The sequence below is a fragment of the Dermacentor variabilis genome, chromosome 1 (genome assembly GCF_050947875.1).
Source record: "Dermacentor variabilis isolate Ectoservices chromosome 1, ASM5094787v1, whole genome shotgun sequence".
In the NCBI taxonomy this organism is placed as follows: domain Eukaryota; kingdom Metazoa; phylum Arthropoda; class Arachnida; order Ixodida; family Ixodidae; genus Dermacentor; species Dermacentor variabilis.
The window spans coordinates 197,073,334-197,089,269 of record NC_134568.1 but is presented as its reverse complement, the minus strand read 5'-3'; the positions used below and the strand labels follow the sequence as shown (position 1 = coordinate 197,089,269).

General features: G+C 44.2%; 1 protein-coding gene across 2 annotated transcripts in view; it reads left to right on the top strand.

Annotated features, from left to right (window-relative positions):
- Nucleotides 1–15,936, top strand: part of LOC142590563 (beta-catenin-like protein 1) — a 137,770-nt gene that overhangs the window by 69,466 nt on the left and 52,368 nt on the right. For both annotated transcript variants that reach the window (XM_075702850.1, XM_075702842.1), the window contains exons 10-11: nt 10,945–11,003; nt 12,916–13,064. In XM_075702850.1, the coding sequence (XP_075558965.1) occupies nt 10,945–11,003; nt 12,916–13,064 (208 nt within the window). The remainder of the gene's footprint in view (nt 1–10,944; nt 11,004–12,915; nt 13,065–15,936) is intronic.

Sequence of the window (15,936 nt, the reverse complement as noted above, 5' to 3'; positions counted from 1 at the left end):
CAATTACAGTTATACAAATAAGAGCACTTCCTTTAACATGTTAAGATCTTGTCAAAGTGCCTGATATCGTGTCCGGGGAAAGGGGGATCCTGGAGGTTGAGCCGATGCCGGGTGTTCGGACCTTTAAGGCCCCTCGGCAGAGGCAACACACCTCTTTGGCCTCTGCTTCACGTAGACTGCACCCCCGGACTGACCCACCCGGGGGAAATCGGCAGTCGCCTTTTCCTGTCCTCCTCTCCAATCTTCGTCTTTCTCTCTCGCCTTTTTCATCTTTCCTGTATTCTCATCACTTCTCCTCACTTCCTAGTTTCCCGGTGGCAAGGGTTAACCTTGTGTAGCTAGCCAGCCTTGGTTATGCTGTATTTGGTTATAGCAGCGATGTACGGCTGCCGTTGGCAGGGTTTCTCTAGCAGGAACTTCTGCCACGTCCCCCTGTTGGGCTCCATGGTGGGTGGTCGGCATCGCGGCCGAAAACCCAACTGTACTTATGGAAAACGCTTTTCCTAAACTCCCTGATCGCCCTCAGAAACGAGGGCGCACCGAAGAGGTCTTTCAGTTTTTCGGACGCCAAGTCCACAATTTTCCTCGTTTTCATGTGATCCACGCAGAAAAACCAGCTAAACAAGTGCGAACAATCTCCCAGTTCCTTGTATCTAAGTCTCTTACCGAAGTTTTTGGTCCAGGATATAAGGTGTCAAGGATGGCTAGCGGTGACCTCCTCTTGGAGCTCCGCGATCAGAAGCAATTTGAGAAACTGCCTCAGCTAGTATCATTTGGGGAGACCCAAGTAGTAGTAACCCCGCACCGCACCATGAATACCTCCCGCGGCGTTGTCTCAGACGATGATTTGCTGGAGCTCACTGAGGGTGAGCTCTTGGAGGGCTTCAGTGAACAGAATGTTATAAATGTCAAAAGAATTAAGATGAGGCGAGATAGTAAAGAAATTGCGACCAAACACCTAATACTCACCTTCAATTCAAGTGTCCTGCCCGAGTCAATCGAGGCCGGGTACATCAAGCTCCGTGTAAGACCGTACGTGCCAAATCCCCTCCGATGTTTCAAGTGCCAGCGTTTTGGCGTCAGTTCGCAGAGCTGCCGAGGCCGCCAAACTTGTGCGAAATGCAGCGCGCATGAACACTCCTCTGAAGCTTGTGAGAATTCTCTCCACTGTGTAAATTGTGATGGGGAGCACGCCGCGTACTCGCGGTTGTGTCAATCCTGGAAGAAAGAAAAAGAAATCGTAACTATCAAAGTAAAAGAGAATATCTCATTCAAGGAGGCACGCAGGCGGGTTTCATACCTGCCCAAGAAAAGTTTTGCCAATGTGACGCGTCAGGGGGCAGTGCCACAACGGTCTCCGGCGGCTGTCTGTCTCACACCCAGTGAGGCGGCAGTGACGTCATCGGCCCCTGCGGCGGCTGCAGCTAACGCTGCTACGCCAACACAGCAGACGGGGCCATCGACCCCGAAGGTGGGCGCATCCGAGGCTGCCCCAACCTTCCCGGCCCCTTCCAGCGCTGGCAACAGCCGGCGCAGCCAAATCCCTCAGGGAGGGAGCCCCATTGACCTCCGGGCTGGTGGGCGCAGGGGTCTTGCCCTCCAAGGCGGGACTCTCTCTTGTAACTTCTCGCTCGCAAGAGCACGTGTCTGGCGCCTCACAAGAGGCAATGGACACTACACCTGTCCTCAAGGCGCACCAAACGCCTAAGGAGCGGCGAGGCTCCCTCGAACGCTCCAGAAAGGGCAGACCCCCCATTACAGGGCCTCGAAAGAGCTCTGTAACCTAAGGCATCACCTCCGTTTCCATACACACAGCACTTATTTACTTTCAATATGGATACACAAATTATTCAATGGAACGTCAGAGGTCTTCTTAGGAACCTTGATGGCGTGCAAGAGCTTATCCAAAAACACAATCGAAAAGTGCTGTGTCTACAGGAAACACACTTAAAACCACAACACACAAACTTTCTCCGACCGTATGTCAAGTTCCGCAAAGATCGCGATGATGCTGTCGTATCATCAGGCGGTGTTGCCATTTTTATTCATAAAAGTATTTCCTGTCAGCGTTTACAGCTACAAACGCCCCTTGAAGCAGTGGCGGTTCGAGCTGTTCTCCTAAACAAACTCGTCACCATTAGCTCTCTTTACATACCCCCACATTACAAATTAACGAAACATGAATTCCAATCCTTTATAGATCAATTGCCAGAACCTTATGTTGTTCTTGGCGATTTCAATGCGCACAGCTACCTGTGGGGCGACTCTCGTATAGATGCGCGAGGTCGTCTTGTTGAACAGTTCCTTTTTTCTTCTGGTGCGTGCCTTCTGAATAAGAAGAAACCCACTTATTACTGTCTTGCAAACAATACCTTTTCTTCAATTGATCTGAGCATAGTTTCCCCGTACATAGTGCCTGAACTCGAATGGGAAGTTACGAACAATCCTTACGGAAGCGACCACTTCCCCATACTATTAAGAACACTTAAAGAAAACGAATATTCACCACAGGCTCCCAGGTGGAAGATTGACACAGCAGACTGGGAGAAATTCCGAAACTTAACTAGTATATCATGGGATGACATGTCTTCTTTAGAAATCGATGCTGCTGTCGAGTACTTCACAGCCTTCATAATAGATGCCGCATCTAAATGCATACGTGAAGTAAGTGGCTCGACATGCAAACGGCATGTCCCGTGGTGGAACGATAAATGCAGAATCGCACGTAGAAATCAAAACAAAGCGTGGGGGTTGCTACGCGCTTCGCCCACTGCAGAAAATCTTGTCAACTTTAAAAAAGTAAAGTCCCAAGGTAGGAGAACCCGCCGACAGGCCAGAAGAGAAAGCTGGCCGAAGTATTTATCGAGTATTAACTCGTTTACAGATGAGGCCGAAGTCTGGAACAGGGTAAATAGAATTAGAAGGCGACAAACATATTCACTCCCTCTAGTAAATACACAGGGCGATACACTGCAAGATCAGGCAGACTCACTTGGGGAGCACTTTGAGAGCGTATCAAGTTCAAATCATTATTCACAATCCTTCCTGAAATATAAACAAATAGCAGAATGTAAGCCATTAACAAGAAAATGTCGAGAGAATGAGCCTTATAACCGTCCTTTTAGTATTGCCGAATTGAGAGCTGCCTTGAGCGCATGCAAGAGCTCCGCACCAGGATCTGATAGAATCATGTATGAAATGCTCAAAAACTTACACAATGACACGCAAGTTACACTACTCACACTCTTCAACACCATCTGGGATGCAGGGTACCTTCCAACCGCATGGAAGGAAGCCATTGTGGTCCCTGTTTTGAAACAAGGCAAAGACCCTTCCTCAGTGGCAAGTTACCGCCCGATAGCCCTCACAAGTTGCATTTGTAAGGTGTTTGAAAAAATGATTAATCGGCGACTAATTCACTTCCTTGAACTGAGCAAAATGCTAGATCCCTATCAGTGCGGCTTTAGAGAAGGGCAGTCCACAACCAATCATCTTGTACGTATTGAAGGATATATTCGCGACGCTTTCTTACACATACAGTTTTTCCTATCGATATTTCTCTATATGGAGAAGGCGTACGACACAACGTGGTGGTACAGAATCTTGCGAGACTTGTCGAGAATGGGCATCCGTGGCAGTATGCTAAAACTGATAGAAAGTTACCTGTCCAACGGTACCTTCCGCGTGAAAGTCGGGAATGTACTGTCACGTCCATTTATACAAGAGACTGGTGTACCCCAGGGAGGTGTGCTCAGCTGCACGCTCTTTATAGTTAAAATGAACACACTCCGCGTTTCATTACCACCAGCTATATTTTATTCCGTGTACGTAGATGACATACAAATAGGTTTTAAATCCTGTAACCTTGCAGTGTGCGAAAGACAAGTACAGCAGAGTTTGAACAAGATATCTAAGTGGGCAGACGAAAATGAATTTAAAGTCAACCCCCACAAAAGTTCACGTGTTCTCTTTACAAGAAAGAGAGGCCTTGTTCCAGACCCGTGCATGGAACTGGGTGGACAACAAATACCTGCCAACAAAGAACAGAAATTTCTAGGTGTAATACTTGACTCTAAGCTTACTTTCATCTCGCACATAAAATATCGTAAAACTAAATGTCTAAAAACTATGAACTTACTAAATATGCTATCACACACAACATGGGGTAGCGACAGGAAATGTATAATGAATATTTATAAGAGCCTCATTCAATCACGGTTAGACTATGGCGCCATAGTGTACAACTCTGCCGCCCCGAGTGCACTAAAGATGCTGGATCCCATCCACCACCTGGGTATCCGTCTGGCCACAGACGCATTCAGAACTAGCCCCATTCAAAGCTTGTATGTAGAATTGAATGAGTGGCCACTCAATCTGCAGAGATCTTACACCAGATTCACATATTTCCTTAAAGTGCACTCTAATCCTGAACATCCGTGTTGTGAAACTATTAACGATTCTACATGTACTGCACTTTTCCGCAATCGACCCTCTGTGAGACAGCCTTTCTCGTTCCGTTTGAGGGAGCTTAGCGTGGAAATAGATGTTCCAATCTTCGAATACCGCTTGATGCCTCCAGCGAAGGAGCTACCACCTTGGCACTGGCAAGTGATAGAATGTGATATGTCTTTTGTAAGAGTTACAAAACACGCACCAGAACTCGAAATACGAATGCATTTCCTAGAACTTCAGTACAAGCACTCATGCACAGAGTTCTATACAGACGCTTCCAAGTCACATGCCGGAGTATCCTATGCAGCCGTCGGTCCATCTTTTTCGGAATCCGATGTACTACATCCAGAAACAAGTATCTTTACGGCAGAGGCCTATGCTATATGGTCGGCTGTAAAGCATATACGGAAATCAAAACTCCAAAAAGCCGTAATGTATACAGACTCCCTAAGTGTGGTGAAGGCCTTAATGCCACCCTACAAACATAAAAATCCTGTACTTACTGAGGTCTATTCCGACCTGTGCAAAGCTTATCTATCTAACCAGCATATCATCATATGCTGGGTACCTGGCCACAGGGGAATTGAAGGTAACGTTCTGGCAGACCAGATGGCTACGTCAATTGCACCCCCTGTTGTTAATAATACTGCTTTGGTGCCTCTCACAGATCTGAAACCTTACATACGAAAGAAACTGCGAAACCACTGGCAATGCATGTGGGACGCAGAAATAAATAAACTGCACGTTATAAAGCCACAGTTAGGTTTTTGGCCCTCCCCAACAAGATCTCGGCGAACAGATGTCCTATTCTGTCGCCTCAGAATAGGACACACATTTTGCACCCATAATTATCTGCTTACTGGAAGTGAACCTCCAACCTGTGGTAGATGCAGTGAGAGGCTTACCGTCCTCCACATGCTGCTGGAGTGTCAGGAAGCCGAAACGGAGAGAAAGAAACATTTTCCGCTTGCTTACCATTATTACATCCCTGTACACCCGGCTATGTTTCTTGGTAAGGAACCGCTTTTTGACACCAAGGCAGTCCTCAACTATATAAATGATGTGCTACATGTTTTATGCCCATTTAATTCGTAGAGCATCCTCGCTCCAGAGGATGCCACTGTGATAACAGTTTTGCATAGCACATGCCTCCAGGCCCTTGTTTTTCAAGGGCTCTAAGGAGGCAGTAGTGCTCTAGCATATCTTATAACCTTATATATTTTTACATATCGTATCATTCTTTTTAAATGCACCTTAATGTTTATGGTACACGTCATAAGTCATCGCCATAATCTTATTATACAGATTTTGCGCACTTTAGCGTGACCATTTTTAAGGCCCCTCTACAGCCACGTCACAGCAACTTCATCGAACTCATGATTACACTGCGAAGTCATTACCACAGACATGGCGCTTTTTGGCCATACTTAGCCCTTGCTCCATAAAACATCAAACATTCAAAGTGCCTGATATAAAATGCTTGTGCACCAGCTCCTCCTCAGAGTCATTCTGCCTCTGTCCACTGCACCAGTTTCCCCCAGTCGGAGACTGCCCCGTTCCGAAAGTAATGGAAGATGGCTGCCTGCCAATCACTCTGGCGCTTACTACTCTGAGCTGCCGGGGAGCATGGATTTATTTGCATATAATAGAAATCTTTGTGTGACAGTATAACATTATCAAGCCCTTTCGGCACGTATACGAGATTGCTCTGCCAACTCTTCTTTGCTAAACATCCATTCTAACGGCATTTTTAACCTTCCATTACACGCCACCGTAATTTTCGACCACCCACCGCAACCTAAATAACGGGAAATGGACCAGTCGCAAACACCGGCACCACCCCCTTGATCCGGTTATCTACTTTCGCTGTGCTGTGCATCAAAACCCCCTCCACTTGAGCGTGCTCCTCGCCTCTTGTCAGCCAATTCGATAAGAAAATCTGCTCAATGTAGGCAATGCTGTTCGCTTTGAAAGCAAAAAAAAGTCGACCTCCTATAAATGAGGAGTGCATTTGATTGGGTTTTTCAAACAATGCTGCTGGCTACCGTCCGATGCTTGCGTCAGTGGTTACGTAAATTTAATCTCAGGAGATTGGAATAAAAACAGATTGGAATAGTTTTACGTTATAAAGCCTCTGTTCAGTTTTTCACACTTCCTCGCTGCGCCATTACCTTCTCTATTGAATAAATGTATAAGAGTGACCTAAATTTAGCAAAATAGAAAATTAGGCAAGTTGGTGTAAGTCGACCATTTTAAACTGTAGCACAAAAAAACGAAGCACATGAGTAGGGCAGGCACACATACGATAGCTACTGTGCTATTTAAGCTCTTGATTTCCTCATTAAAATACAGTTGTGACATAGTTATCATCTGTGCTTCCTCTTCTCTTCTGCTCCATTGCGCAATATTGCGAAAATGAAAATAGTACATGTATATTCGAAAGGGATCACCCAAGTATACAGCCCAAATTCTTAAATGCATCTCTGCACACACATATGCTTGCCTTTGGCCTAGACAGTCCAGGGCCACGATTTTCTAGCAATGCCTTTTATGCTATTGCTTTTTACACGTCGCCAGTGGCTGGAGCGATGCTCTACATGCGTTATCAATGGAATCAGCCGGCCATAGATGGGGGATGATAGGAGTAGCATACAATCGAACGGAAGGCATCGCTAAATATAGACAAAAGTACAGTCAGTGCTTGCACAGAATTCGCATTGGCGACAACTAGATCGACTAGGGTTCGCCAGTTTCAGTTTCGAGGAGGTGCCACTGATGTATCAGAACAGAAATATAGCTGCTCGACTCAGTGGCCAAATTAGCCCATAGTCGTGCAGCACGCTGTAAGGTGCCCGAAATTTCAGTTGCCCTTATACATTAAGTCTGAGGTAGGTGACAGTGCCATGGAACTGTCTGAATAATGAGGCATGTCCGAATTATTGGTCGGCGACTGTATATGAACAAAGCTTCATGGTGAAATTATAGCTTGCAGAGTGCTCGAGCGACAAGCGGATGCTCCTTGTGACAAATCCTTGTCATAAAGGGGTCTGCTCACTGGCTCCTAAACGTTTCCGACAAATTAAACATCAAAGTAAACAGTTCGCTGTTCACACGAAAAGAAAAGGGAATCGGAGTTTCGAAGCTGTAAAATATTTTAATGGCACTGCCATGTCATGCAGGCACAGAGGAATAATAAACCAGCCAAAAGGAAAACGTGCATGATGTCAGTGAGCCTTCACCACAGGGAAAAAAAATAATTACTCGAATGTAACACAACTGTGATTGCACCGTGAGGGGTGACTTTCCAGTCACACAGAAACAAATAAAACCACGTATGTAACGTGAAAAAGAAGTGGCACCTTTATTCAAGGAATCACAGTTTGAAAATGAGTTTTCTTCTCTTATCGTGGTCGTCTGAAGAGGAGGCAGAGCTTTCCTTGGGCAGTATTCTCCGGTGATTCTTTTGCGAAATTTTGCGCCACTTGGCACTGAACATGCCCATGACGGTGTTTCTGGAACTGTGCCAAGCTCACTACCTTTGTAAAGTGCCAAGAGCATTGTTGGACGTATACCTAAAGGAGTACAGTTCTGAGACCAGCCAAGTCTCCTCCGAAAGTGATAGCCTGAGAAACAAGTCATCTTATGTGCCATCGAGCTCATCATTTTAGATTGAGCACCTATTAAAAGACCACAACAATGTTCACAGAGCCGTTTCGTTCGGCCTCGCATTTAAAGGGGGCCTCCCATTGGTCCTGCCATCTGTAAATCGCTGACTTGTTGAAGTCAAGACGCCGAACTGCGGCGGAGTTTCCCAGCTCCTCGGCCATCAAAATTTCTTATTTCTCAAAGTGGGTGTCATACCAAATGTGCTCCATTGCCATAACGTTGCGAATGAATGGAGTCGCAAGCGCGAAAGGCTGTAGGTTACATTTCGGACTGTATTCTTAACCAGTCACAAGCACAGCGAAAACAGTCAATTTGAACAAGGAACAAGTTTTGACTTTGGTCAACCTGCCTATGCATTGGACCGAGATGTAAAGGCATAGGTTGCCAACGTAACCCTAGAAACCGCGGAATTTCGAATATATGTTTTACACTTTCTCAATTTTGCTGTTATTTGAATGGAACGCAAGGGTCGACTTCAAGCAACGAAAATCATGAAAAGAACTTGCGCTTACGTGTCAGTTGAGTTAGTACGGTGCATTCACCTGCGAAGGAAACAAATTATTTCTATCCTGCATGGTTGTACAGTAGTCTTCATGTTTGCACACAATGCATGAGTGATAGGCCGGCCAGGTAGCTACCACACAATCTCATAGATCCATCCAACTAGCCAAAGACGCTACACTCTGGGTGAGGCCTAAAGCCTTGCTCTTTTGCATTCAGTGTCACGACAGTGCCTTCTATGACACGCTTATCGGCACGAATGTTGTCTTCCAGGTGAAGATGCTTCTTGCACACACTAACATTTGGACAGTCAAACGAGAAGAGAAGCTCCCAGTTTCTTGCTGCAGTATAGCCCATTTCCACTTCTCTCACTATTCAGCGTCACTGGGAAAAATGAATAGCATTTTTTTGTCCTTTGCTTTGTAGCAGGAACAACAGTACAGCTCACAACAGATATTCACCTTCTCTGTGCACGGTAGAAAGACAGAAAGAGTGTGCAGAGTCGAGACAAAGACACCACAACAGCACATCACCTAGCTTGCCAAGTGCCTCCTTATGCCCCCTTACGTCTGGTAGTACTGCCACTGTTTTGTTCATACCAATATACTCCCCGTGACCAGAAATGCGTGGAAGCAAGTTCTTTTTTCTTGGTGGTGTTTGAGCTTTGTAGTATTAAGTGCGACTAATTTGTGAGAACGAGACCACAATTCAAGTATGACTTATTTATTGGAATACTTATGTATAATGTATGAGTAGGACTCTTAGTGAAACACCGGGCTTCGTTTTTAGAGAGAAGTATGAGAAATACTTCCAAACTGGATTTTTTACACTGTCGTTCGACATAGCTTCTGCTATTTTGACAATGTTGACGTCATTCACTTATCGCTTTCTTTCGGAATATTATAGTTTAAATGTTTTGAAACTGTGTTTGTGATTTTTTTCACAAATAAAAGTTTCTAAAAAGTTGTGAAGGTTATGACAAAATTTTAAAGATATTTCTTTTTTTCCGAAACGTGTTTTTCTAATTTAGTGTCTGGATGCAGCGGTGCTGAGAAAAGAGTGCAGGCGACCAGGGTGCCAAGGTTGGCAATGATGGCACTGGCATATACCAGCGTATCTAGAGCTAATTGCTCGGTTTCTTTTGCCCGTTGTTTAACGGAGTTGATAAAATGACTACAATTAATATATTTGCAAGCTCCCACCTTAATATTTATACAGTTTTGCCGAATGTGCGAGATTATTTTTATTTTAAAAATCGAGCCTAACTGATTACAGTCAACGTTCGATTTTTCGGACTCCCAAGGGGCCACAAAAACGTCAGAAAAATCGGGCAGTTCGATAAAAACGAATGCATGCCTCTTACTGTCCCCACGGGCCCAAATCGCCACAGACATGTCCGAAATAGCTCTGAAGGCCTGCCAGTACACTTATTAGGTGTATCGGTGCTCTTGCTGTGACAGGGGAAGGCGGGTGCACGTGTGTATAAGGAATACATACTGTGTCCTGTAACAATTGCCTCTTCCTACTCTTGGTATGCTTCACCGCAATACTGCGCGCATGCGTAACATTGCTGTATTAAGGCAAAGGTCACCTTCGGGAACAGGCATTATGCAACGCATCGTGCCTTCCGAGCTTCGAAGCCATTGGCGAGGACTATAAAGGCAGAGTGGGTGCCATTGCCAAAATGGGCAAATTGATTTAATGTAAAAACCGCCTCACCGAACAGCAAGAAGCTTGGTAACGAACTTCGATGTAGCTAGACTTAGCTTTGCCGCGGTGGTGGCTACTAAAGTCCCTCTCTCCGTACACGTTTTCGCCTGGTGCGTAGATGGGGGGGCTTTAGTGGCTACGGCCGCCAGCGGGTCTGCGTTTGAATTCCCCCGTTCGAGACGGTGCGATAATCATAATGGCGGCGGGGTGGCTTCGATCAATGCCATTTCGGACCTGCGGCCATAGAAAAAAGTCAGGAAAATTGGACGGCGGCGGGTTTTTGCGTTCGAAATTTCAGATGTTCTCATACATTGACTCTGAGTCAGCATGGCGGCGCCACAAAGGCCTCCAAATTATCGGGCATCCGGAAAATGGGTCATTATCTGTATTAGACAGTAAACAAACTCGTGACCGTGAGTTTGCGAACACTTCGAAAAGCACAAATATCACAGCTGCCCTCGAAGCGAATATCAACTAGCATAATATTCTAAACTACTTTTCGAAAATCCGTGTACTCGCTCAACACTACTATTCTCTCTGAATAAGAAATGCTGATATTCGCACTAGGCTAACTATTTGCAGCCGTTCATGCTGCTCTTTTACTTTTATTTTCAGAAAACAAGAAGCTTCTTGGGGAAATTGATGGCATTGACACATTACTGCAGCAGTTGTCTGTGAGTTGGTGCCTTATTTTTCCCCTCCCTGAGTTCTGAAGCCCCAACTCTCTTTCTTATTTTTCTTTTTTTTTCTTGTTGCTGTTCTTTTAAATCTTTAAAATGTCCCTGAATAACAACTTTCAATGTACTTTTATTGCTTTAATATTTCAGTTGGTTCTAAAGTTTTGAGCCCTTTATTTTGCATGTTTGATGAATCATGCAACATAGATATCTTTGGGGAGCCACAACACAAATAAAATAACACTTTTTAGGGGAAAATGAGCAGAAATATTTTGTAGGTCAGTACTGAGAAAAATTCCACCCCTTCTATATATGTGCCCTGTTATGCACCCAGCTATGCCTACTTTCACATTCTTGTAGTACTACTCACAACAGGGAACTGCACACAAGACGTTTGGGCACTGCTTGCCTTAGACCCTGATCTCCTCCTAGACATTCTTCCCATTGCTCCCAACTTTTCAGGCAACATACTTGGCAATGTTATATCGGGTATTTTCTCCATCGGTAGATGTGTGATCAAAAAGTGATGCAACCACACTTTTTAAATTGAACTATGACTGCATTACATCTTTAATGAGCTGTATGTGCTCAAATATACTTTTTTTTCCCTAACAAATGCATGTCGGTGCTTGTTCAAAATGATTTTCGGAATGGTAAACATAGCAAGGTTAAGGGTTTACACAAACGGCTAGTGTTTATCAAGCTTTCCTCCTGCCATAATGGCTCGGTGTCTATGTCACTCTGCTGTTAAGCACCGGCTTGTGATACTGAATCTGATGCAGAAGCTTCATTCTAGCTGGATGCGAAACAGAAAAAGACTTGTGTACTTGGATATGTTAAAGTACTCCAGATTGTAAAATCTAATTCGTAGCTCTCCATTTCGACATCCCTCATAGCTCACAATTAAGGTGTGGAATATAAATGCGACAACAATCATTTGGTAACAAATTTTATGAACTGCAATGCAAAGTGACTAAGGATTTTGTCCATCAACTCACAGAGACACACAGCAAATGGACTTCCCCACACAGCTGCAAGATCTAGTTTCTACTGAAAGCACAACCAACAGGAAGGTTCTTTCTGATATTGTAAATAATGCCTTGATAATTTACACAGTGAACACTCCCAGCGCTAAAGCATTAGGGAGAGCCCTGTTTGAAATATCTAAAATGAATTAATTAGGAAAATGTGTGTACAGAAGGTGTCCTGAGGTTTTGAGTTTGAAGAAAGTTTATGGCTGTCCAATGGAAAATGTAGAGAAAGAAGGGGAAATTAACACTCTGGGATATCGGATGACCTGCATGCATGCATGTGTGCATACCGATTCTTATTTAAGAATATGGCAATACTGCTGCATCTATACTAAATATTAGCAAAAATATGGGCCTTTCTAGTGCTCCAAAAGGTACTTTGAAATGGCTTGGACCAATCAGATAGTTGATGAACGCTATAGATTTTCTGAGCAGGAAGAATGGTGGGATCATCAGTCACTTGGAGGAAGAGAGTGCTCTGCATTCTGTCTTCTCTGTAGCAGGTGATTTGCTGCTTCTGAACAGTGTATGCTATCCTTTATGTGGAGAAAATTTGCAGTTTTGTTTTGGCATTAGCACAGGTGACACATTCTGATTTATTCTGGACAAATCAGGCAGTACTGCATCCGCACATGGTATTAAACAAAGATCACTGCAAGATCTTATCGCTGCATGACAGTTTAGCACAAACAATGCAGGGATTTATCTTGAATATTTATTTCTACCTTCATTTATCCAAATTCAGTGCATGAAACTGGAACCCGCTCTGATGTCTTGGAAAGATCAAACAAAATCGAAACTAGTTGCCCTCTGTTTCAGCAATGTTGCAAGCAGTGTATGGCTTAGCCGAGGCTTTCCTGTGTGGCTTTTTGATGCAGTATTTCAAGCGGCATGACCCCAGCTCATCAGATGAGACGGAGATGATGGAAAATCTATTTGGTGCCCTCTGTTCAAGTCTTATGTGTGCACCTAACAGGGAGCGCTTTCTCAAGGGTGAAGGCTTGCAACTGATGAACTTAATGCTCAGGTGAGCTCTCAATTATTGTGACTTATGTGCAAAGAGGGCAAGGACACAAGCAGTGAAATAACTACAATGACCCAGCACTTATTTCTCTGCTTGTGTCCTCAACCTCTTTGCGCATTACTCACAATGATTTCATTCTGACTTTCCCAACTTACAATGATTAGTACAGCATGCGACTGTGCATGGAATTAAATCAGGATATTTGTAGAATTAACCCTTTCAATGTCTGACATACTGGCATGTTTTCGCTTTTCTGTCCCACCATGTCACTGATGTCAGATAGTAATGTGAAGACCATACCAAATGAGCATTTGCCATTATCCGTGTCATTTTTTCCCTTCTCCATAACCAAAAATAAATAGTGTGTATGCCATATATATATATATATATATATATATATATATATATATATATATATATATATAGATAGATAGATAGATAGATAGATAGAGAGATAGATAGATAGATAGATAGATAGATAGATATATATATATAATAGACGGTAAAAGTGTACATTATGAGCAGGTTGTATGTTCTGCTTTTAACAATCATTTCAGTAGTGTATTCACAACGGATGACTGTTGTCTGCCTTCTTTTTACATGGATTTGCCTCCTATTCCCGATATTGTTATTTCTGAGAACGGTATATGCCACTTACTGTTAAAAATTGATGAAAAAATCTCCCGGTCCAGATGGCATACCAAATGCTTTCTTACAATGTTATGCCGAGTGGTGTGCGAAATACCTGGAAATTTTGTTTCGTAAATCGCTTCAGGATGGCATGCTTCCGGATGACTGGAAAACAGCAATAATCAAGCCCTTACACAAGTCGCGAAACAAGAATTGCTTAAAAAACTATCGACCAATTTCTCTGACTTCGACAACATGCAAAATTTTTGAACACATAATCTATAAGCATGTAATCGGTTTCCTTGATGAGCATTGCGTATTGACAAACGCTCAACGCGAATTTCGGCAGGGCTTTTCCACAAACACTCAGTTAGTAGAAACAATTCACGATTTGGCCAACACAATAAATAATAGAAAACAAACCGACGCTATATTCATGGATTTCAGTAAAGCATTCGACAAAGTAGCCCACAGCAAATTACTTTACAAATTAAGTTTTATAATTAGAAACGATAAGCTATTAAAACGTTTGCAAGTGTACCTAACCGACCATTTCCAATTCCTTAGGATAAACCAGACTTCCTCCAACACATTGCCTGTTGCCTCTGGCGTTCCCCAGGGATCTGTGTGGGGTCCTCTTTTGTTCTTGCTTTATATAAATGAAATTGGCAATAATCTATCTGTAAAAATTAAACTTTATGAGGATGACTGTATACTATGTGACGAAATGACTCGCCCCAAGATCAAATTTTTTTACCAATCCTCGAGGGCTGATTGCAGAATTGGAATAGAAAAGTTTGAGATAGCTTTACGTTATTGCACCCCTCAGATGGTTAACCTGATTCTGCTAAGCAGTTATGTTGCTGAATCTTTATATGCAGTCCAGCTTTACTTATATACTATGCCATAAAATGTGAAATTTATGCTGACGTTAACCTACCTGAAATGTGACATTAAAGGGAAGCTGAAGAGTCTGTCGAATTCAATAAGACGCTCATATACGGATGCGGGAACCTTATAAACCATGAAGGTAAAATTTTGGGGGGGATTCTTCACTTAGGAGCGACGCAATCGTCGGTTAAAATTGCGCTGTAGCTCCGCCCCCCGTCGAGCGCCGCATGCTGCTGCTGACGCTGACGATGCGAGCGGAGACCGGAAACCGCGGCTTAGTGACGTCAACACTGGTGTTCCGCTCCTTCGCAGTCTCCGCGACCGTGCCTGACCGGGCTTATTTCTGCGTGCATGCCGTCCTAATCTGCTTCGCTCGACCCTATATTCCCTTATTTGTGTGTATATAGGAGTGGTAGTTGACGTGCGCCGCATCAATTGAACTTGTAGGCCGATCATGCCGGCGTTCTGTGCAGCCTACGCTTGCACGAACACCAGCGGCCGCGACGATGCTGCGATGTTCCATTAGTTGCAAGACAAGAAGCTTTCAGCTAAGTGGGAGGCTGCTGTGAGGCGAAACAACTTCAAGCGCTCAGGAACAACAGTGTTGTGCTCTAACCACTTCCGTTACGATTACTACCGGAGTTTATCAATAATGCACGCTTTGGGTTCTCCTAAAAAAAATAGTTAGCACACTGAACGGAAGGTGCATGTTTATCGCCCATCCTTGACGCAGGTTTCATCGCCAAGCGCCGCGAATTTTCTATTCGCACGTGTGTTGTGAAACAGCCTGCATGCAGCTGCCATAACGCAGTGCAAGCGTAAAGTGTGCATGTGTTGGAAAGCCTGCTCACGCCAAGACGCTGCGCTCCCCCTTCTCTCGCACACATAAGAAACCGACCATCTCACGTAGCCGACTGAATTCGCCGGTTACGAGTAGCGTGCGGATGGCGCGCTGATGAAGGTTCTATACCACACGTGCTACAACAGCCGGTAAAGTTTTCCCGCGTTTAAACTGTCTGTGTAGATTGCCGACAGCTTTGGGGCAGCGCACAAATGCTGAAGATCGCATCACCGCTTACGTTCTACGAGGAGGCATGCAGGAACATAGCACTACAGTTGTTTGCCCGGAAACGTACTCACTGGAACGCTGAATGCAGCTTAGCAAAAAACACTCGCCAAAGAGCATTTCCAACACAAGGAGATGCTAACACTTCGCCTTTGTTCGCGTGGAAAGCAGTGCTTGCACCAGCATTTTTTGCTTCTTCGAGAGGCCGGCTCTTCGCAATCGGCTCGTACATGTAGTATCTACAAGTATGTACGTACGTGTAGTATATACAAGTATAAACCCCTTACA